At 40.5% G+C, this 24,619-nt stretch overlaps 1 protein-coding gene across 3 annotated transcripts in view; it reads right to left on the reverse strand.

Moving 5' to 3' along the window:
- Positions 1-440: 440 nt before the first annotated feature.
- FBXO34 (F-box protein 34) overlaps positions 441-24,619 on the reverse strand; it is an 82,167-nt gene continuing 57,988 nt past the window's right edge. For 2 of the 3 annotated variants that reach the window (XM_011999675.1, XM_011999674.1), the window contains exon 2: positions 441-3,659. In XM_011999675.1, the coding sequence (XP_011855065.1) occupies positions 1,520-3,649 (2,130 nt within the window). In that variant the 5' untranslated portion in view covers positions 3,650-3,659 and the 3' untranslated portion in view covers positions 441-1,519. The remainder of the gene's footprint in view (positions 3,660-24,619) is intronic. The other variant, XM_011999676.1, reaches the window with a different exon arrangement.

A 24,619-nucleotide genomic window follows, 5' to 3' on the forward strand; every position in this document is an offset into this window, starting at 1 on the left:
CCACAGCCTGCAGCCGACACCGGTCACAAGGCTTTTTGGCGGGTACTCGATTTCAAGCCAGCCTAGTTTTTAGATCTTCCACACACAGCAGCTTTCTGGGGCCCAACACCTCCCAACCCCACCAGGCACTACAAAGCTACAGGCCTGAATAGATCCTTAGTGACTCCCAAATGACGATGCCTAGATAAGCTGTAAGAATCTCCTAGATAATACGTCACCCGAACAGGAAATACAGTGGTTGTGAACAGACAACAACGGAAGAACTGAAGGGTTGCAAAAATTTAAACTTCAATGTTAAGTGAAGATGGCCTCTTCTCTGACAGAAAAAAACACCTTATCTCCAACAATTCAAAATAATTAAAAAGAATTCTTATGATTCAATTTACAAGAACCTTCTTCAACATTGCATCAAAACAGAAAAAATCTTCGCAAAGCTTGGGTTCCATTTAAGATGCATGTTTTTATTGAAGTTTTAAAAAAATTTTGTAACCAGACAGGATAAAGTAGACAAGAATGTTATGAGCTAACTATATAATATTCTCTCAATGTTGTGGATCACTAAAATATAATGAAGGATTGTTTTCTATGCTAATTTTCAGGTTGTCCAGTTAAACCATTATTTGGTATCCTTTGAGCAGGTTAGCCTTTCAACTATTTAGAGTTTCTTCTCAGAAACATTCATATATTATACAGGAAACATTCATAGTTTATTTGGGAAACATTCATATTTTATACAGGATGTACAAATTTAAGACTAGACAATTAAAAAAACACACACAATTATAGCCGCAACACTATCCTAGCTGCATTGTGATTATGTTGTTCAGTTAGCTGTCCATTATATACAACTGGATTTTAATCGTGCTATTTACAGAGGGGCCAAAGCACTCATCTAAAGGTAAAGGCGCTCAGGTTTAATGTGCACTTTCATAGCCCTATGAAAACACAACCATTATATACACTGTAAACACCACAGGGCATGAAATCCATCTCCAGCCACAAACATCAATCTCACAGGATCAAGCATACGAGGTCTAAGGTGGGGTGCCTGACTTTTCTTTTTAAGAATACTTTTCATCTAAAAGTCCTGCTATTCTTTTCACAGGACACTATTCACTTATTTCAAAGATGGTGCCAGTGCTCAAAACATTTCTCAAACCCCTTTTTGAAGACTACCTGCAGAGTGTCTGCAGTGAACTGTTCTGAATGTCCTGGATGGTGGTGAGTCTTCATCCTTGGAGGATGGGTTTGATTTAGGAAAACAGGCAGAGTTATTCACAGGCAACTGAAACAAACTGTGGGATACCACCTGGGTTCAAATGTGAGATGCCACTATAAACAACAAGACCAGTTTTTTTGTACGGCTCGTAAATTTAGAGTTTATGCCTGAGCAATGCGGTCCTGATGAAGTACAGATTCTTCTAAAGTGATGACTCAGGGGGCTACGCTCATTTGAATGGTGTATCTAGGTGTTTTGCAGTTTTAAAAATCGGTCCTTTCGTTGCCTCTCACATGGACTTTAGTATTCCTCTTCAGCTTCAGTCCCTTTTGCTTTCTTATGGATTGCCCGATTAAAGCTGTGGCAGGCAGGAACCCAGTGATTGTCATGAAGCCCCAGCTTACAGCCAGGGAATCCTTTCTGAGACCGGTGGCAGCACATCCAATACCCTGGCCCATAGGGCAATGCCTGGCAATAGGGCTTGGGGTGCCATCGGCACAGGGACACATCCCCTTTCACATACTTTTTCTTGCACTGTTTGCAAGGATCTTCTCTGTAGCGTGGATCTCGAACCCAGCGAGAATCTGCTGGCCTGATATTATAGTACTCAATGATAAACTTGAAATAGCAGCAGGTACATTTAAGGGCCACTAAACTCTTGGTGGGAAGTAACCTGAAGATTTTTACCATAATGTGGTGGGGCAGAAAAGCCATGTATTGCTGAGGCTCCAAAAGCTGCTGGATTTTAAACCTGGTCTCCAGGAAGTCATGCGACACCTGCTTCTTCCAACTGGATGCCTCAAGCACTGGTAATGTACTTTCCACAGAAGAGGCTGGCGGCACAAATGGCTCAGCAGACCCACTTTTTTCCTCAGATGCACTGTCACCCCCAGCAGCATCTTCAAGCTGGCTGGCCTCTGAAGCCTCTCTTGTTGTGCTTTCATTCAACTGGGAACAGTCTGACAAGTGCTGACCAGGTGGCAAAAAAAACAACATCCCTGGAAGTGGGTCTTCACAGGAGTTTAAACTGCAAGGCTGGTCTTTCTCTACCTTGGACACAGTGATACTAATGCACAAAGATTCTTTTCTTCCTTGATCAGGATTGTGGCTAGTAAGTGACACAAGCTCTCTGCTCATACAATCAACAGCATCTGTGGGCAATTCAGAGGCTTGGGAATAGGTATGAGAAGAAAAAGGTAACCCAACGAGTTCATCTGTCATTTCCACATCATACCTGTTGCTGTTTTTCATGGCAGTTTGTGAACCCGGCTCTAACTCTGCACTGTCTATGTGGAAACTCACTCCTGCTGGCAATGGGGGGCAGTCCTGAGAAGCACTGTCCCAGGCCTGGTCCTCTTTAGGAGAACAATGATCAGCTCTTGAGGGGCCACAATCCACAGATACAGACCCCACAGGATTCACCTGAGTGTCGGGTGCCTCCAAGGCGCCTTTCTTTGTTTTGCCTTCATCAGCCTGAGTGCTATTTGCAAGCAAAACTCTGCCCACATTTCGACGAAAGCTGTTATTCCTTGAGAGGCTCCCAGGCTCACGCTGGCCCTGCCGCTTCTGGCACTCAGACTCCAACTTGGCTACCATGTCGAGGACACGGACTGGTTCGCTCTGTGGTTCACCAACCTCAAGATTTCCCCTTTCTTCACAAGCTCCTGGGGCAGAACAGGACTCGGTGGCTGCGGGCACACCTCTGGATTGGCCAGAAAACCTCACAATGGCAGGTGAGTTTGTGCAGTTTTTTGAACAGCTAGCTAGCAGAGCACTGGCTCTTTGCTCCAAGAAGGCAACCATCTGTATAACTGACAGAGGCCTCCCAGCATAGACTCCATCCCCACTGTCACTCACATAATGCACAGAACAGTGCTCAATGCCACATGCAAAAGGCTCAGGTTGGTAGCACCTGCTGTTAACTTCCTTCATCCTTTCAACCTGTACCTTGGCTTTTTTAAGATCCCCTGATTTTTTCCTTCTCTTAGTAGCTCTCCCATCAATATCCCAGGAACTTTTTATTTTCATAGATCCTATCCTGTTACTACACTGGTGGGCTGCAAAGAATGCAATTTTTTCCTTGGTATTTCCAGGTTTCACAACAGCCCAGATATCAAGTGGTCCTTCTTCTTCGCCCTGGTGGATCGTTGCAGATGGTACATTCTTTTTGGTTTTAACATTCAAGCTGCTCTCTACAGGACTCTTCCCACTCATACTGCACAGAACATTTGGAGAAAGGATTCCAAACGGCTTTCGAGATGATGCTTTACCAAGAGAGGCTGAAGGAAAGACACTTGGTGTTATGTGGCTAGCTTTGCATGTTTCATCATTTACAGCCTTTTGGTGGTTCATAGGAGTTCTCTGCGTTTCCCTGCTGACTTCCGGGGGGTGCTCTTTCTTCTGGAGCTTCCAATATGGCTTTAGGTGCATAACAAAGCCCCTATAGGAAAGAAATACACATTTGATTCAGAAACCAATTTTGTTTTTAGAAAAAATGTTTTTAAATTTAAGCTCAGATGGTTCTAGCAACTAAGAAGAACATTTTCTACCAGTTCACTAAATCTTTACCAACTCTCTCATGATAGCTAGTTTTTACTGCACGTATCAAGAATAACAAAAAGCAAAATATAACCAGTTTATATGGTGTGTAGTACTTTTTTTTTTTTTACCGAAAATAAATCGGTTTTGACTGAAGAACTTCAGAAACTGACATCAGTTAACATTTGGTAAACTTAACCTTTTAAATTAAAAAAAAAATCTGAACTTCCTGAAGACACCTAAGTTTTAGGCATAGAAGAAAGGAAAGTATAAAAAGAACTCCTCCATGATCCCTGTTAGGTTTTTAAACACTCTTTCTAGATCATCACAATTAGCATTTTATTAGTTGCAAATAGCCCATCAAAATTATTGCTTCCTGGCCAGGCATGGTGGCTCACGCCTGTAATCCCAGCACTCTGGGAGGACAAGCAGGCGTATCACCTGGGTCCAGGAGTTCAAGACCAGCCTGGCCAACATGGTAAAACCCTGTCTTTACTAGAAGTACAAAAATTAGCCGGGCGTGGTGGGGCACCTGTAATCCCAAATACTCGAGAAGCTGAGGCACAAGAACTGCTTTAACCCAGGGGCGGAGGCTGCAGCCAAGATCACACGCACCACTGCACTCCAACCTGGGCAACAGAGTGAGACTTTGTCTCAAAAAAAAAAAAAGAAAAAAAAAAAAGAAAATTATTGCTTCCTAAACTATTCCCATACCACTGAATACTGAATATTTAGATGTTTATAATTTTTCACTTGTTTCCTTGTGTACTTTGCCCATCTATTAGTCTTGATTTTCTAAATAATCTATGTGTAGAAACATTTAACTGTCAAATTTCCTGTAACCATCTTAAATATAGACCATACAGTACTTATTAATTCTAAAACCATTTTGAACTAGTTCAGAAAGATGGTGCCTTATTTTGGTCCTTGGCCAGGGGTAGAGATGGGAGCTATTTCAGAAATGAGACAAAAAGATGATTACTGCAGAGACTAGTGTTCTAGTCCCTGCCACATCACTGATTATCTAGACAGGGTGATTTTACCTTGGGCAAGTCACTTCCTCTCTCGGCCTCAGTTGAAACGTTAACTGAGGGGTTGAAATACTAGATAACCTAATGAACTGGTCAATGTACGATTTACATAAAATAGCACACAGATACACAAAACACCCTGAACGGAAGAAAGAGTATTTTCTAGGGATGCCTGGACTCCTGCAAAATAAACTTAGAAACTAAAATAAACATCTGCAGTCCCAGTTTGGTGGGAGTGAGGCAACAGCACCTACAGGTCTAAGCACGTGAAGTTTCACCTGCTCTTGCTCACTGGGACAGCAGCTGAACACATACATCTCAGAGAGCTCAGTTTATTCATCCTCTGCTCCACATTTACCGGGTGCCAGCCATATGGCAGCCTCTGTGGTAACTGATTTCAGGTTATCAGTTTTAATCACCAAGAATGAAAGTGATCGTCTAGAACAAGTTTACCTTTCACTTCAACTTTTAAATCCTACATTCTAGTCTCAGATAAAAGAATAATTATGGATACTGATATCTTCTAGCCAGATAAAGAGAAATTTTGCATTTAAAGCATACAAAAGTGTTTTTTAAAAGATACTCCTGAAACAGAAGCCAGGCATGGTGGCTCACACCTATAGTCCCAGTGCTTTGGGAGGCATAGGTAGGAGGACCCTTTGAGGCCAGGAGTTTGGGACCAAGTTTATTCCTGGTGATTAAAACTGATATCTGAAAACAGTTACCATAGAGGCAGCCATATGGCAGGCACTCAGTAAATGTGGAGCAAACGAGGATGAATATACTGAGCTGTCCAAGATGTATGCTTCAACTAGGAAAGCCTGGACAACACGGCAAGACCTCATATCTAAAGAAAAAAATGTTTTTAATTAGCCAGGTGTGATGGCACGTGCCTGTAGTCTTAGCGAATGGGGTGGCTGAGGCAGAAGGATCGCTTGAGCCCAGGAGTTTAAGGTTACAGTAAGCTATGATCACGCCACTATACTCTAGCCTGGGCAATACAGCAAGACCCTGTCTCCAAAAACAACAAAAAAACAAACCCAACCAAACAACCAAACAAAACCTTTGAAATAGATATTATCAAGGTCTTTCTGATCTTTGGCAATTTATAGTCTAATCATCTGTAGAGATCTTCCCCCTTTCTGCACTGTGACATTTTTAATAGCTTTCTATTATTATACTGTATAGTCTTACAAATACAGCCACCCAGAATTCAAGAACAGATGACATATAAATGAATAAAAGAGGCACACCTAGTGCTATCTCTCTGTGCCAACTATTTTCTGGGTTTTCATATCCGTTCAACCCCATTCCTAAATGAAATGAAAGAAATGGAAGTGTCAAAAAACCCAGTAAATTCTCACATAATGATCTCATTACACAGTATCTATGAACAAATTTAATTTAAACTTTACCAGTATGTGCGCCATTTTGCATTGCACAATATGTTCTCTTCGACTTCTTCCCCCATGTATTATTTTAGGTGCTATTATTGACAGACAGGGACATTAAAAAGAAACTAATGTAATTACAGAAGGCTTTTATTTGCATTCGAGCTTTAAAGTCAGCTCAACTAACACTTTGTGTACAAGATTTCAGCGAGATTAAAATAGGAGATGATCCCAGGGAACAGATGTGAGGGAAGGAAAATAGCCAATAAGGACACACAAGGTGACTGCTGGAAAGTGCGGTGATCCTGTGAGACCCCTGAAAGAAGCAGGGCATTTAGGCACCCGCTCCAATCCCTCACTGGTTGAAGGTTGCCTGAGGTTAGCCTTTCCCCCTTATGTGCTGGGTTTGAAAGCCCTGAGTCAGAAAATAGAAATGGCAAGATGTAGAGAAACTACAAAAATCTAAGTTTTGTTTGAAACCAGTGATGGCCTGAGAGGATATAATGCAGGAAGCAAAGGGCATCTGCTGCAAAAATCCATAAAGCAAAAACTTTAAATCTCTAACACATTACAACAGATGGTGGCACTTTCCCACCCCCAAGTCACCCCCACACACAAAGACAGGCATGGGTGGGGTAAAGCTCCAGCTACGTTTCCATGGTTGCCTACCTCTTCATCACAATTGTATTTTAAACTATCGCTATAATAAAGTCCTGCTCTCTTGCAATAAAATAAAATGCAGGTTTATAGCACCTACACATCAATGTTCCCTAGATTCTCAGAAAGTCCCTTAAAAGAAATTAAGATCCCCTAGGCCCACTGAATCACAATTTCTCAGACTGGGCCCAGAATCTGTTTTTAATGTTAGGTTGAAATTGAAAGGGACTTTAGAGGTCACGTGTTAGATCTAATGTAAAAGTGGGATTCTAGATGTGAACTTGGGTGCTGGGCTACTAACAGGGGTAAGGTGGAACTGCCCAACAAAAAATCAAGCAGACAGTCCATACTAAAGCATCTTATCAAAGGGCTGGGTAGAAACAAGGGAGGGAGAGCATTAGGACGAATACCTAATGCATGCGGGGCTTAAAACCTAAATGACAGGTTGACAGATGCAGCAAACCACCACGGCACATGTATACCTATGTAACAAACCTGCACATTCTGCACAGGTAACCCAGAACTTTAAGTTTAAAAAAAAAAAAAAGAAAAAAAAACCACAAGAAGTCAAAAGTTCATGGTGGAGGGGTGACTAGAAGCTGAGAGGGTGAGCACCAACGACAGCGACTCTCTCACTAAGCTTGGTTATGAAGGACAGTCTCAACATACCTGTCACCTTAAATCCTTTCCAGGTCTACAGGGAGATATAACAGTGAACCAGGTATAATTTGAGCAACTTTATTCCAGTAAAGGCCCAAATCCTGCATTCAATAATTCCACTATTCCTTTTAGACTCTAAGTTCAGCTTAAAAAAGAAAACTCTCACCTAAATAGAGTATACACTCCCCAAAATGAAGCCATAAAAGACAACTAAACTTTCCTTTTAAAAAAATGTACTTGGATAAATCCCAACACTTCAAGAGTCATACTAACTCTTGCCCACAGAGGGGTAAACCTGATGACAAATCGAATGACAATATGTGGTCAGAATAGGGGAAAGGACGAGATTTCTCTTACTGCTAACAGGAAGCCATAATATCAAAGGCAGATGCCGGTTTTCTAACTTGTTAGTCTTCAGCCTTGCTTATCAAAACAAGTTAGAAGATAAGGCAGTTCATGTGTCTTTCTGCTTCAGTAAAGGCACAGGAATGCTAATTCCAAAAAGGAGTCACTTATTAGCATAACAGCCACTCTTTATTTATAAAAATCGGAGGAATAATGGCTGGGGTCAGTGGCTCATGCTAGTAATACCAGCACTTTGGGAGGCGGAGGCGGGCGGATCACGAGGTCAGGAGTTCGAGACCAGCCTGGCCAACATGATGAAACCCCATCTCTACTAAAAATACAAAAACTAGCCGGGTGTGGTGGTGGGCGCCTGTAATTCCAGCTACTCAGGAGACTAAGGCAGGAGAATTGCCTGAATGCGGGAGGCGGAGGTTGCAGTGAGCTGAGACCACATCACTATACACTGGCTCTGGGTGACAGAGCAAGATTCTGTCTCGTGGGACCCAAAAAAAAAAAAAAAAAAATTGGAGGAATAAAAATAGAGTAGTATACAAAGGCCCCTTCTCATTATATAATACCTTTAGAGAGGAAAAAAGTATACAGTAAGGAAATTCATCATTTGTTTCTTAAAAACTGTAGAAGCTTCCAGAGACCATCTTATGACAGCCTTCTTCACTGGACCATTGTACAAATTATTAGCAACTCAGCAAAGTGCTGCAGATATATATAATGAAATCCTTGTTTTCAAAAATGAGGAAGCACAAATAAAGTGACTTCTGAAGCCCCACAGCTAGGCAGTGGTAAAATTAAGATTAGAATTAGATAGGAAATACAGTCTCCTGGATCTATATTTTCCCCACTATGAAGGACGATACATCAAAAACCTATGATAAATTATGACACAAATAAAATTAAATAATTCTGACAGCATCTATTCCAAGAACTTTTATCTTTCAAATTAGGTCAGTTTTTCATAAGTGCCACATAAAACTACTACACAGAGCTGTGATGCATTAAGGCAGACAGATCACATAAACCATACTAATCTAAAAGCATACAAAGGCTGTTTTGATGGCTATTAAATTGGAAAAAATGTCAAGAGCAGGAGGGTGTGAATATAGGCAGAGGCACAAGAAAAGACGTCCCCCTCCATATGTCTCTAAGCACTGACAGAAAGAATGCATCCAACTCCCACAGCATGCCTGTTTTAAAAAAGAAAAAAAGGGGGAAAAAAAAACCCTGTAAGTCAGAAAATGCAGTATTTCTCAAATTAACTTTCAAAATATTGGGGGATGACTTTTTTGGGGAGGCAATCCACTCCTTTTCTTTTTTTTTTTTTTTTTTGGAGACGGAGTCTCGCTCTGTCGCCCAGGCTGGAGTACAGTGGCTGGATCTCAGCTCACTGCAAGCTCTGCCTCCTGGGTTCACGCCATTCTCCTGCCTCAGCCTCCCAAGTAGCTGGGACTACAGGCGCCCGCCACCTCGCCCGGCTAGTTTTTTGTACTTTTTAGTAGAGACGGGGTTTCACCGTGTTAGCCAGGATGGTCTCGATCTCCTGACCTCGTGATCCACCCGTCTCGGCCTCCCAAAGTGCTGGGATTACAGGCTTGAGCCACCGCACCCAGCCACTCCTTTTCTTTTTAGGGAATATTCTCTAAAACCAACTCAAGGAACTTCTAAATTTGCCTTACGAGGATTGGGTGGTTAGGGTTAGTGGTGCACGACAGAAAAATCCTTTATTGTCTGTTAATGGATACTGAGTAATAAAGAGAATGGCCTTTGGAAACACATGTATGGTTTTCAAAAGCTCATCGCTCACGGTTTCCATCTTAGAATTCACAATGGTAGTTAAATACAGCACCTACCTGCTTCAAAGTTATCTATAATATTGACCAAATGAAGCTAACTTCCAGAAAGTAGAGTAGATAAGCTTAATGGGACAACCAAGTATCCAAAACATATTAAAAAGGAATATTGACAAGTTGGGAACAACAGCCACTATCCTTTGCTTTTCTATTGTGTTCACAATCAATGCAACACCTAATACTGTTGGACAGTATTACAAAATAGTGAATTAGTAATATTATGCAAATTAACATAGGTCCCCAGCCTGCTTTTGTTGGAGCAGGGAGGGAAGAGAAGGGCCTGGAGGAAAAGAACTTCTGCTTAGGCTGTTGTGAATTATTAAATAACAGTTCAGGATAGAGACAAAATGAAGTATTCATTTTGTTAAACTTAACGATGTCTAAGTTAATCTGTAGTCATTTCCTATTGCTCCTGTGACATAATGCCAAACACCCACAGAACTCCAGCATATCACATTTACTGCTACACAGGCAAATGAAAAGCCTACCACTGGTAAATGCCACTAGAATGAACACCAAAATGCAGATGAAACCTAATAAAAAGTTAAAGTCCAAAAAATTAATACATTTTGAAAAGTACATTGAGCATTACCAGGAAAATTTAATTTCCAAGGATTTTTTCAGATATTCAGAGTTCCTGTTAACAACTCTCTTGCATATTTTACCTATTCTAATTTTTTTTTTTTTACAGAAAATGAAGGAAAATAAAACTCCTATCCCTCTGCATAGCAAACCACTACTTCCTTGAGTGGGCTGACGCTTGCTTTTACTTTGAAACCAATCATTCTTCCATATGACAAAGATACTTTGCTTGGCCAACTTTAGTAAGGATTCCGAACTTTCTTCTAGGCCCATCTGTGCAGTTCCTTACAAAATCCAGTTTTAGCAAAAGACCCCCTCCCATCTTCAATATCTGATCAAGTTCTTCATTTTCCACCATCTCCCAGGTGATGTCTGATCACCCTGGCTTGTCTTCAGCAAGAATCCTGTTAATGGGTTTAGCCAGAATCCCCCTTACTCCAAATGCTTCCTCTTAGTAGTTTACCTTCGACTGACCCCTACCCTGTTGCTTGCCCATGATGTATTTGGAGTTGAGCCCAAACTCTTTCCTTTGCTGCAAGATCCCGTTGCAGTGGTCCCTATATACTTATCGCCACGGTCCTGAATAGTCTTCTTTGCCCACCTTTAACAAGTATCATTAGTTTTTTCTTTAACATACATTTTTATGTAAACATAAATTTTTTAAAAATATTTTTAAGGCAATAGCAATTTCTGACATCACTTGCATATGCAGTACTTTCAAAGAGTTGATGAGAGCTTTCAACATATGCCCTATTTGACCAAAATGTAACTCAAACAAAAGGCTCTCTCTCTTAAGGGATAATATTCAAGATTCCAAGGCTAACCTTGAATCCAGTTCAAAAAACCATTGTGTCAAATAACATTTGATATGAAAAGTAAGAGTACAGCTACTAATTCTAGAGTATAAATGCAACCTGACACTGCACATGTCTGCCACCATACACACAAATCCCTGGCTGGACAATGATCTTAGGCCAAGTACCTAACACATGCCACCTGGGCACAGGCTGGCCCATTAACACAGTTATACGTAACTGAATTTTAAAATGGCTTAACCCCGGGGAAAGAAAAAAAATAGGCTAAAATAAAAGTTCAGAGCCAGCCAGGCATGGTGGCTCACATGTGTAATCCCAGCACTTTGGGATACCAAGGCAGGAGGATCACTTGAGCACCCAAGTTCAAGGCCAGACTGAGCAATATAGGGAAGTCCCCTATTTACCACCTCCCCTACCCCGACCCCGCCAAAAAAAAAAAAAAAAAAAAAAAAAGCTGAGCATGGTGGAATGTATTTGTAGTCCTATTTGGGAAGTGACCATGGGATTGCTTGAGCCCAGGAGTTAAGAGTTTGCAGTGAGCTACGATCATGCCACTACATTCCAGCTAGGGCTAAATAAAGAGACTTGGTCTCAAAAACAAGCAAACACTGGTAAAAATTCAGGGTAATAAGTATTAGTGCACCAAGCAAAAGAGTTTGCTTGCAAGCCAGGCACAGTGGCACTCCCCTGTACTCCCAGCAACCCGGGAGGCTGAGGTGGAAGGATAACTACAGCCCAGTTGTTTGTGTCCAGCCTGAGTAACACAGCAAGACCCAGTCTCTAAAAATAATAGTTTGTTTATAGCATCAATGTAGACAAAAGAGTTGGCAAGTTAAGACTTCTGTCAGCAATACTGAGTGGGAGTGAAGGGGGTGGGGAATTACTTCAGAAATAGGCCCCATGCTGTTTACCAAAGAAAGCCAAAGTCACTGTCCTGCCTGCCCACCTGCTGAGTAACTGTTCTTCCTTCTACCACATGCCTCTAGGATCTGCTGAACCAAGACTGAAGTAGCAATTTGTGCACTGGCTGGTTAAGGTATACTCTGTTTAGAATTAATACTTGTAAAGAAATGAGATTTATGTTCAACAGAAAACTAAAAAAAATGAACTTTGGTGCCTGTTTTTGTAACTTACCAAGGCAAATTTAACTGTTGGGGTTAAAAATCAGCATTCCAAGGGGTACTGTGAGAAATAAATCTATACCATAGATCATTGGGCAACAACAGCCCAAATTGTAATGTTATCTGGTGTATTTGTCTTATCCTTCAAACAAAACTATTCCTTAAGTACACAGAGGGAATCTTCATCTTTTTATATTATTCTGCAGAATCCGACAATACTTAGAATTCCTAAAGCCTTACACCGAGGATAATGGCTTATACAAAGGATACAGAGCACCTAGTTTCAAGGTAAAATTTGGGCCTTTGGAACCAGGTTAGCATAGATCCAGGACTCGGGGAGAGGGGGCAGGTGATTAAAGGAGCAGTTACAAGTCCTACCCTACGGAAATTCCTGAATGTCAGTATATATTACTTAATATGGTTATGATCATATTGTACATACAATGTACTTTTTTATCACAAGGAGATATTTTCCATGTTATTACATGGTCTTCAAAACCAATATTGTAAATGTGTAAGTACCAGAGTATATTTAACCATTCTCTCTAAACCTGGACATTATAACATTTTCATGAGTACAGTCTCTTATGCATTTAAGGGTATGTCCTTAGAAAATATTTCCAAAAGTGAAATTCTTGAGTCAGAGTGTATTTTCACAACTGGCTATATCTTGCCCAACCACTCTCCAAAGGGATAATGCTAATTTTCACTGCTACCAGCAAGACAAGCGTGCAAGTTTTATGGCAAGGGTTTTGTATCTTAGAGAATTGTTTTTAGGCCTAAGAAAAGAAATCAAGGTAGAGCTAGAGATAAAAGGTACAAATGAGACGAGAATAACTTGTTTTTATTCTAGAATCGTAATAGCTCTAATACCTCTACAATGTTTACTATGTGCCAGGTACTGTTTTAAGCTCAAAATACCCATAAAATCCCAAGAAGTACATACTCTTATCTACAACTGTAGATGAAGAAACTGAATCAGAGATGGGTTAAGGAACTTACAAAGATCAAGGTCACAATATCCATAAAAGAAGTACATACTCGCTGGCCGCAGTGGCTCACGCCTGTAATCTTAACACTTTGGAAGGCCGAGGCGGGCAGATCATGAGGTCAGGAGATGGAGATCATCCTGGCTAACACAGTGAAACCTCATCTCTACTGAAAATACAAAAAATTAGCCAGGTGTGGTGGCACATGCCTGTAGTCCCAGCTATCTGGGAAACTGAGGCAGGAGAATCGCTTGAATCCAGGAGGTGGAAGTTGCAGTGAGCCCAGATTGTGCCACTGCACTCCAGCCTGGACGACAGAGCGAGACTCCATCTCAAAAAAAAAAGTACATACTCTTATCTTCAATTGTAGATGAACAAACTGAGTCAGAGGCAAGTTAAGAAACTTGCTAAGATCACACAGCAAGCATATCATGGAGTTGGATATGTGTGCAGTCAGGAGCCAAAACTTATGCTCTTACTACTACACTATGCAATGAGGAAAGGAGATTCTGAAGGGCCCATGGCGGGGTACTCCTCAGCAAGCTTATTCTCAAGTGGAAAGTGGAGTATAAGATGTGTGACTGTGAAAGGAAGCAGAACTGGGGCTTCAGGTTCAATTCTGGATGCCTCAAGTTTGATACCTTACTTAAAATTAATTCATTTGTTTATCAAATATTTAACTTCCCTCTAAGTGTCAGACATTGTGCTAGCCTGCGGCTTCAGCATGAACAAAACTGAGGAATTTCTGCCCTCAAGGCACATTTGAGAGAGATGCATTAATTCCTTAGCCTTTCATTCATTTCCAAATCTGTAATTTTCTAATGTATTGAAATCAACTTAGGAATAAAAGCAACCATCATTAGAAACATTCAAGTTTTATTTTAGGCAAAAAGAGACCTCAAAAATTGAATATGATAGTCTTGAACAGAGGCCTGAGGACAGATGACATTATCAAAGAGTAAGGCTGGTACAACTATACAGAACACATGGAAGAGAATCTGCACAGATATACTGTTGTGGTATCAATTTATAATGGATTTACTTACAAAAAATTGTTCCATAGTATGAGAAATGCTAGAGAACAGAAGAAAATGACATTAAAATATAACCATAGGCATGAGCCGGGTACAGTGGCTCATGCCTGTAATCCCAGCACTTTGGGAGGCTAAGGTGAGTGAATCCATTGAGTTCAGGAGTTAAGAGACCAGCCTGGGCAACATGGTGAGACCCCATCTCTACTAAAAACACAAAAATTAGCCAGGCATGGTAGTAGACATCTGTGGTCCCAGCTACTCAGGAGGCTAAGGCAAGAGGATCTCGAGTCCAGGAGGTAGAGGTTGCAGTGAGCCAAGATCATGTCATTGCACTCTAGCCTGGGCGACAGAGTGAGACTGTCTCAAAAAAAGACTGAAGAGACCTATCAACCAAACACACCATATAGGATTCTGAGTCAGACCATAAAATAGTATGTGTGTGTGCGCACGCGTGTGCGTGTACGTATTCTGTATGTGTGGATGCATTTTTTTTTTTTACACATTTCTGGAAAGTTCTCAAAATGTGTGTATGCATTTTTAAGTCCTCATCTCTTACAGATAACATCCTGAAATACTTTTGGATTAAATGATACAGTATCTGGGATTTCCTGCAAAATAATATGGGAGAAAAGAAATGGATGGGAGTCCTGAGCAAACAAGACTGGCTATGAGATGATCAACTGCTGAAGCTGCATGATGGCTAAGTGGGGGGTTTCTCACTACTATTTCTGTACATAGCTAAATTTTTTCATAATTGTTGGTTTTTAAAAAGGAGAACTAAACAAATGGGAGCATTTGGAAAACACTGTATGAATGAGCCTTAAAATGTTCATTACGCACATACAGTGTAGAGCCACAAACTGTCCGATTTGGAGTTAGGAAACTGGAATTCAGTGGTTCCCTAAGCCAGGCAGCTCTGCCGGGACTGATCTGAAGTCCCTCCCAACTGAGCTCCAGGCTGTCTGATGCAGTCGCTCCTTCCTGGTTCAAACAACGGGCACCAACACAAGTTCTTGCCCTACTCCACACCCATTACTGAAAACCGAACAGGAAATAAATCAGAAAGCAATTTTTAAAAGATAAAAAGAAAAGGAGACAAACACATGGGAAGTCTAACAATAAAAAAGAACTGAAAGACAAGAGCAGTCAAGACCAATCAATCCAATTCCTAATTAAATACATATAATTTTCAGTTCCTCATTCTGTAATCTAAATGAGCAGTTTAATTAGTACCTGAATCTGCCTTGTATAAGTGCACTTAACTTTCGCACGTTAAAGACATACATATATGAACATTTAAATAAACGCATAGGAAATTTTACCATTCAAAGGTATCTCATTGTAAATCCTTTTATAACAAAAATAGTCACCTCCCACATTCAGTCATGTAGGAAGGGAAAATGACAGTACTAATTTTAAAATATTAATGATGTAGCCATTAATATTTTTTGAACAGTTGGCATGTAGTTATACATTGCTCTAAAGAGCTTCAAATTTCATCTTCAAGACAACTCTATGAGCTAGATATAACTATTATTCCCATTTCATAAACACAGAAACTGATTGATTAAAAGTGTAATAAGAATTTTAGGCCAGGCCCGGTGGCTCACGCCTGTAATCCCAGCACTTTGGGAGGCCGAGGCGGGCGGATCACAAGGTTAGGAGATCCATTCATCCACGGTGAAACCCCGTTTCTACTAAAAACACAAAAAAATTAGCTGGGCGTGGTGGTGGGCACCTGTAGTCCCAGCTACTCAGGAGGCTGAGGCAGGAGAATGGCGTGAACCCGGGAGGCGGAGCTTGCAGTAAGCTGAGATCACACCACTGCACTCTAGCCTGGGCAACAGAGCGAGACTCTGTCTCCAAAATAAAAAATTAAAAAAAAGTGTAATAAGCATTTTCAAATGATCAATTATACAAATGGCAGTTCACTGTAGAATACTAAGTACTGGGTCATTTTTTAAAACATGCTTTATAGTATTTTAAACAAAGCTATATGCACACACATCTAACAGTCAAATAGTCAAATTAGTTGCCTAAAAGTCACCAAATTGGTTGTACAGAAGTTCCTACATAGAGTATATTTATTATTGTATTTTATACACCCTCTAATCCCAGTAGTTCTTCATTATCTAAAAGGAAATATAAGTCACAGATCAAAGTCAGAAGTTTGTTTTAACAGAAATGTTTCCCATTGCCCAGAAAATGGCTGAAGATAACTGAACATACACAGACCCAAGATGAACAAAAAGCCAAAGGAAAGTGTTATCCACCATCAACTCCTCAAGGGCAGGATCCCAGGTGTGACATTTTTATAACCCCCTACACCCCCAGGATCAAGCACAGAATACTTTTCACATACGAGGCACTTCTCCATAAAAAGTAAACACCAGAAACTACAACTGCATTCTAATCCCCTACGTCTTCAATCTGATCTCCAAATAAAGGAGGAAATAATGCTAAGGAACTCCTTTGACTAAAAGCACCTGCCCTTCACCTGAACTCCTTTGACTTGAAAACACAAGCCCTTCACTTGCCCTCCACTCAATCCACTGCAATGGGTCAACCTAACTTGCCGGGTGGGGAAACCCCGTTTGAAAAGGCAAGCCATCCCCCTCTGGGGACCATTTCATAAACCCTATTCCCCAAATCCCACTATACCTCCCACAAGGAAGAGTGTGTTCTACCACAAAACTACCTTATTTCCCCACAAGTCTCACCATCTTGTCACCAATGGATGAAAACTCCGTGCAGCAGTGTCAATCTTTTTTGGATGCTGGATCCTTCCTAACATCTGAGAAAAGGTCTAAGTTCTCTGCTGCCCAAAAACATCAAAGCACACACATAAGTGATTTTGGTAGGATTTGGGGAAAAGCTCAGGGCTCCTGATTAAGAGCTCCTGCCTGAGTTCCTCTAACTTTGCCCTCCATGTTCACAGTGGCCTGATCCTGTCAATTTTACCTTTCCTCTCTGCTTTGTGAGCATCTTTATCACATTTCACCCATGGCAACTACTGAAACCACTTCTCCAACTAGCCACTCGTTGCCCAGATCACATCTACTGCCCCACCCCAACCCCATCAATATTACCCAATGGCTACTAACTATATGCCTTGTTGAATTCCCAGAACTGTGCCTTCCCTGGGACACTTCCCAGGTTCTACCCTGTCTTCAAGATAGAAGTAATCTTATTCTTTTCTGTGTCCATCATAGGGCACACAGCACAGTCCCCTGTACATGGTAAGTACTACTTAGAGTGAATATGCATCAAACTTAAGGACTTAAACCAGCCAGTCAGCAAGAATCTCGTTAAGTGGAAGTTTGTGAGAGTCTGACTAATCAATCCTTGAGCAGCCCACGAACTTAATGCAATTAAGCAACTCCACCTGATCAGTGCCCTGCTTTCTCTAAGATGAGCGGCGGAGAAGGTGGAGAAAAAGAGGACACTTCATCTTGGTTACTGTTCTGCAAAGCACAACAGGCTTTGGCTAGTGTAGCAGCTTTTTTCCAGCGCTCTAGTTACTAAAACATTCCTGTGTAATCAGATTTTAAGGAAAATTCTACTCAGCAGCCATGTGTAAACAAACACTTCCACAATAAAGTTATTTAACTTAATACTATCAGTTTAACTAGAATAAAAACAACTTTCATGTTGTTAATAACCTCCAGGATGGAACAATCTAGACATGCAGGCATTCAGCTATGAGTCAGGTGACCTCCCTCTCATTTTCAAAGCACCAAACCACATCCTTTAAATACTAAAATATACAGACACTAAGTCCCAACAAGAAACACTGTAAAGTCTCCCCATGATTCTTCACTACATTAAACACAGCTGTCTAACAGGGTCATGTTTACGTAGATTTAAAAAAAAAAAAAAAAAAACAGCCACCCCAGCATTAGCACTAACAAAAATTCCTGATAAACAGACTCCTACACACCCAAACTAGAAAGGAACAGGACACCAACAAGCTTAAAAATACTTCTATCTTTAAGGTTTATGTTATAAAAACATAATTAATTAAACCATATCCTGTTACATTTTGGTTATTTCTGTATAACAGTTTTTATATATTTTTAAGAGCCACAAGGTTTTATTATTACTTCAATAGGAAACTCACTTCCCTGGTTCTAGATTAATTGTAAAGTATGCACAGTTCACACCCAGAACCATTAGGTATTTCAATTACTAACAAACCAAACCACAAAGGAGAATCTGATACCCAAGATCAGATTTTATTTTTTTTATTTATTTATTTTTTTGGAGACGGAGTCTCGCTCTGTCGCCCAGGCTGGAGTGCAGTGGCCGGATCTCAACTCACTGCAAGCTCCGCCTCTCGGGTTTACGCCATTCTCCTGCCTCAGCCTCCCGAGTAGCTCCGCCGCCTCGCCCGGCTAGTTTTTTGTATTTTTTAGTAGAGACGGGGTTTCACCGTGTTAGCCAGGATGGTCTCGATCTCCTGACCTCGTGATCCGCCCGTCTCGGCCTCCCAAAGTGCTGGGATTACAGGCTTGAGCCACCGCGCCCGGCCCCAAGATCAGATTTTAATGCTGGGTTATTAGATGGTAAAACTAGAGCACAGCAAACAGCAAAACCAAGAGGGATGAAGTCAAGGGCAATGTGGTAAGAGTCAGAAATTATACAAAACTCCCTCAACAACGATTTCTGAGAGTAAACTTATTTTCACTCTCCTGTTACCAATCTTAAAGACAATGACTATTAGTACAAATAAAAACAGTAATCATTCCAGCAGTAACCACAAACTGCTGGGATTTGTGTCTTATGGATCCAACTTTTTCCTTTTCCCTCAAAGCAGGATCCTACTCCCTAGGCAAGGTCACCCTGTAGCTAACAGCACACTAGAAAAGAGAAAACACGCACGTCTGCCTTAAACACAACAGCACCTGAGCTGGAAGGAATGTTTTAAATCTACAAACTACTTTCACAAACATCTCATCTGGCCCTCTTTCTGTTCCCAAACTCATATGCATCTTGCAGCTAATGTGCCAGCTGATCAATCCTTCTCCCCAGTCTCTGTCCACTAGTGGCTCTCATGTCACCACAAACAGTGCCTCATACCCCTCAGTATCTCCACACCTCACAACCTGCAACCACTGCACAGAAAAGATAAAAAGTTCAGAAAGTGAAACTTGCTGAAGATCACAGTAGCTACAGAAGTAGCCATTACATCAAAAGTCAACATTTTCTGATACACTAAAAGCTCAAAACATACCACATTTAAAGTTATATTTTAAAAATCTAGATGAGGTACACCAAGTTCTCCCTATGAAAACATTTGACAGTATGTCCATACTAACACTCAGTTCCATCATGTATTATACTTCCCTCCTAGTTTTAGAAGCAAACTAAAACACAATCTGAGAAAGAGCTTTTTATCCAAAAAGACTTCTACAATAATCAACAAATAACTAAACATTACCCAGATGGAAAACAGAAGTTAATCTGCATTACCTGGGATCTTATGAAGAGGTGATAGCACGAGACCTCGGTTCACACTTAGGCAGACCTTTTAAAAATCAGTTGATTTTTACGTAACAACACTTTTAAGGAGAGTAACATTTGCCATAATTATTGCTACTATGTATGGAATGTATAGGTGGGAAAAATGAACAAGGATGATCAAAAAAGATGTACTTTAGAGCTTGTGAATTTACTAACAATTTAACACCTACAGATATGCTCCAATGTGCTAGAAACCCTGATTTAATGAATGAAAATGAAAGCCAATGTGTGATCAAAGGTTCCAGCAGCAGTTCAAGTGAAGAAAAGTAGTGAGAATGAGTTACTACAGTATCTTTACAAAATGACAAACACAAAAGAATCAGCAAAGTGGGTGTTGGGGGGTGTGTGTGTGTGTGTCTGTGTGTGTGTGTGTGTGTGTGTGTGTGTGTATACACAATGCATCAATTTAGTTTTCCAAACTCTAACCAAATTAATATCAAAATAATATGGAGGTGTTATGTATTTATCTGCTCTTTATAGCTGCATATATATTTGTAACACAGAAATTAGAAAATTACATCTACATTTAAGAACCTCAATACATGTCTTCTTTTGTATAGAATTCATACCTTACTCAAATTTACAAACTACTACTCTAGAACAAACTATTCAGTGCAGGAGAGAATGAGAGCAGCATAGGAAAAGCCATTAATATATTTTTACCAGAAAAATTTAATGAAAACCACAAAGAGGGAGAAATTTCTAGCCAGCCTCCTCCAGATACACAACACTGGAATTGTGCTCAAATTGAAACTACCTAGTGGGGCCTAAAGAGATCAGGGTATTATAATAGAAGCCCAAACTGTAACCTTGGTGAATTTTCTTCTGTTTCACGTAACAAGTCTAAAAAAATTTCCTGTCTCTAATTTCAGTGTTCAAGCAAATCATTTCTCCTATTCAAATCCCACAGTTTGGGAGCTAAATTATCAAAAAGATCTTTTATTCACTCAATATATACTGAGTATCTGCTATGTACCAAGCACTCTTTCAGAGACTGGGGATACAGAAGTGAATAAAGCACAAAATCTCCATCCTCAACAAAGTTATGTTCTAGCTGAGAGACAGATTAATAAGGTACACAGTATATAAAAGGCTATGGAGAAAAAAGGCAGCAAGGTATGTGTGTGCCATACACAAATTATTGACTGATTGAACCAGGGTCTCTCTCACTCTGTTGTCCAGGCCAGAGTGCAGTGGCGTGATCACTGCTCACTGCAGCCTCAAACTCCCAGCCTCAAGCCATCCTCCCACCGCAGCCTCCCAACTAGCTGGGACCACAAGCATACACCACTACTCCCAACTAATTTTTTTTTTTACTTTAATTTTTTGTAGAGACAAGGTCTCGCTACGTTACCCAGGCTGGTCTTGAACTCCTGGTCTCAATCCTCCCACCTTGGCCTCCCAGAGTGCTGGGATTACATGTGTGAGCCACCACAAATAACTTATTTAGTCACAAGATTTCGGAAAGCTGTTTCACAGTCATGCAGATCACAGAACAAAAAGTTTTGAAAAATAAAACCCACAAAAAGAATATAGTATGAGTGCCCATTTATATGACAAATCCAGAATGGGATGAGAACATCAGGGTAACCGAAACAAAATGGCACTAAAAGCAAGGTCTTTTTGAAACTGAATCTGATCCTGGTGTGTGCTCAAACCATTCCTAAAACAGATTTGAAACAAATTTTAGAAGAACATTTATGGAGGCAAAAAAACTTAAAAGGGAAAGAATGTGTGGAAAGAACACCCACCAATCAGGTTAAAATGTCAGATTTTAAAGTCACTCTTTGTTAGCAAGTAAGTGTAGTATTTCCCAAGTTTACAATACTAAAACTAAATTTGGATGGAAGAGAAAAGTGACATCATGGCTATCTGATGCCACTGAACTCTAAATTCCTTGCACAATTACAGAAACGCACAAATCTAAAACTACAGATAAATGCCCTCCACAGGTCCTCATGTAGGAAGACAGAAAAGGAGGAAGAGGAACACCAGTAGCAGAGAAACAAAAAACAGGCCAGTCAAGCAGTTAAAAAAAAAAAAAAAATCTATCTTATTGTAAAAATGCTAGCCAGCAGGTAAAGAAAACACCACTGAAAGCTGATAGTTTTCTTGGCATGGAATTAGGAAAAGAGGAATAGTAAGGCTTAAAGAGGCTAAGAGAAAATATTCAATATGCTAGTCAAATTTAATCAGATAAATCAAATTACTGTGAAATTTTCTTTCTGGTCTTAAAAAAAGGACTTCAAGCCAAAATGACATTTTTAAAAAACAGGTCCACAGATATTTTAATCCTATTCCACCATTTCTACCCAATTCCTGCAAATCTCAGAAACAAAGAAAACTCAGATGACTCCTCAAAAATACTATTGAATAGAAAGTTAAACCTTTAGAAAAGGAGTGATTCAAGTGTCAAGAAACATAAAACCTGGTGAAACATCCTTTAAGATCACCAAATCGGTTTATTATACACTTTCTTCAGGTGAAACAATTGAATGGATTTTTAACTTCGTAAGTGTTCATATTCTAAGTCTGAACTAGTTTCCTTGACTGTTCTAAAGCTTTCTAGATGCTGATTTACCGCATTATGTTCCTTCTAAAGATGTCTGATCTCATCCTTTACCACCTAATTCTCCCTACTTTTCTAAGAGTCATCTCAAAGTTAACTAGTACACATCTTAAGAAGAGGAATCTACTCTTCCTCAGGTTCATTCCTGCAACAAACATTCTATAAAATTAAATTGAAACAATTTTAAGATTGGGACAATACAGGAGAAAACTCAGCTGCATCAATTTTAGAAATAAACCACATTTTAAAGACATTTTTCACAAATCTCCCTCAGCCCTTTCCTGGGCCTCTAGGCTACTCCATTCTCTACAATCAGTTCTGCTATAACAGGATTGATACACTGGGGGAACAATTTGAGTAAAATGGGAACTATTTGCTAATGTACTATACCTTCAGTGAAGAAGAATACTAGGTGTACACACACAAAGGCATACAACTGGACCCAGCCCCATGGGAATACAAAATGCACACATGCTTACATCCTAAACATCATTTTGAAAACACAGGCATCAAATACACATCCTATCATACTGTTTTCCTGGAAATTTTAAAATATCCTGTGAGTTCACTGCAATGCTCCAGGGCACCTCAAACAGTTTGGGAATGAACACACCAACTGGATCTCACAGCTCTAAGTGTTACCTACGTGTTTCTCCAAGTGGCTAACCCAAACTTCTCTCCAGGGTTACAAGTTTGTATACAGTAGTCTCTCCTTATCCGTGGTTTTGGTTACCCAAGGTCAACCGTGGTCCAAAAATAGTAAATGTAAAATTCCAGAAACAATTACGTTCTAAATTACACCCCATTTGTAGAAGTGTGATGAAATCTCTGCTCCATCCCATGCAGGATGAGAATCATCCCTTTGTCCAGGGCATCCACCTGTCTAGGCTTCCCAATGTATTAGTCACTCAGTAGCCATCTCTACGGACCAGCTCTATTGTTTCCGTGCTTGTGTTCAGGTAACCCTTGTATTCAGCTAACCCTTGTTTTACTTAATAATGGCCCTAAAGTGCAAGAGTAGCGATGCTGGCCAATTCACACATGCCAAAGAGAAGCCTTATAGTGTTTCCTTCAAGTGAAAAGATGAAAGTTCTCGACTTAATAAACAAAGTAACATCGGCAAGGTTTGGTGGCGCATGCCTTAATCCCAGCACTCTGGAAGGCCAAGGCAGGTGGATCACTTGAGGTCAGGAGTTCAAGACCAGCCTGGCCAACATGGCAAACCCCCGTCTCTACTAAAAATACAAAAAAATTAGCCAAGCATGGTGGGACATACCTATAATCCCAGCTACTCAGGAGGCTGAGGCAGGATGTGAAACTCAGGAGGCGGAGGCAGGAGAATTGCTTGAACCCGGGAAGTGGAGGCTCCAGTAAGCTGAGACCACCACCACACTCCAGCCTGGGTGATGGAGTGGGACTCTGTCTCAAAAAAAAAAACCAACAACAACAAAGAAAATCATATGATGAGGTCGCTAAGATTTGTGGTAAGGATGAATCTTCTGTCCATAAAATTGTGAATAAAAAAAGAATTCGTGCATAATATATATAGGGTTTGTACTATCCATGGGAGGCCATGGAACATATCCTCCAAGGATAAGAGGGACTATTGTCTATTCAAAATCTCCACTTGGATGTCAAGCACCTTAAACTCAACATGTCCAAAGTAAAAACCCTGATTCCCTGTGTACTTTCCACCACTACTCTCCAAAATCTTCCCTATTTTAGCAAACAGCAACATTTTTTTCCCAATAGCTAATGCTATTGGCAAATGACTCCATTTTTCTCTCACAAACCACATATGCAAATCCTGTTGGCTCTATCTTCAAAATATATTCAGAATACAACTACTACTCACTACCTCCACTACTACTACCCTGTTCTAAGCCACCACCATTTCTCACCTGCATTTTGCTTCTACTGTCAAACTCAGCAGCCAGAGTGATCTTATAAAAGGGGAAGTTCCATCATCTCATTTTCTGTACCACACCCTTCAATGGTTTCTAAGATGCCCCCTCTCTTTTTCATGTTCAACTCAAATCTCTCCCCTTTGCTTACTCTGCTCCAATGAGATATCTTGCTGCTTCTGGAACACACAAAGCACAATCCCACCTCAGAGCCTTTACGTGTTGTCGTTCCCTCTGCTCCTTCTCCCAGATATTTACCCATGTCACTCTTTTGCATCCTGCAGGTTTTTGCTCAATGTCATCTGTCCTCATATAGTACTATTCCCCACACTCCCTATTCCCCTTTTCCCTTGCTATACATTGTCTGCAGCACTTT

The sequence above is a fragment of the Mandrillus leucophaeus genome, unplaced genomic scaffold (genome assembly GCF_000951045.1).
Source record: "Mandrillus leucophaeus isolate KB7577 unplaced genomic scaffold, Mleu.le_1.0 Scaffold60, whole genome shotgun sequence".
In the NCBI taxonomy this organism is placed as follows: Eukaryota; Metazoa; Chordata; class Mammalia; order Primates; family Cercopithecidae; genus Mandrillus; species Mandrillus leucophaeus.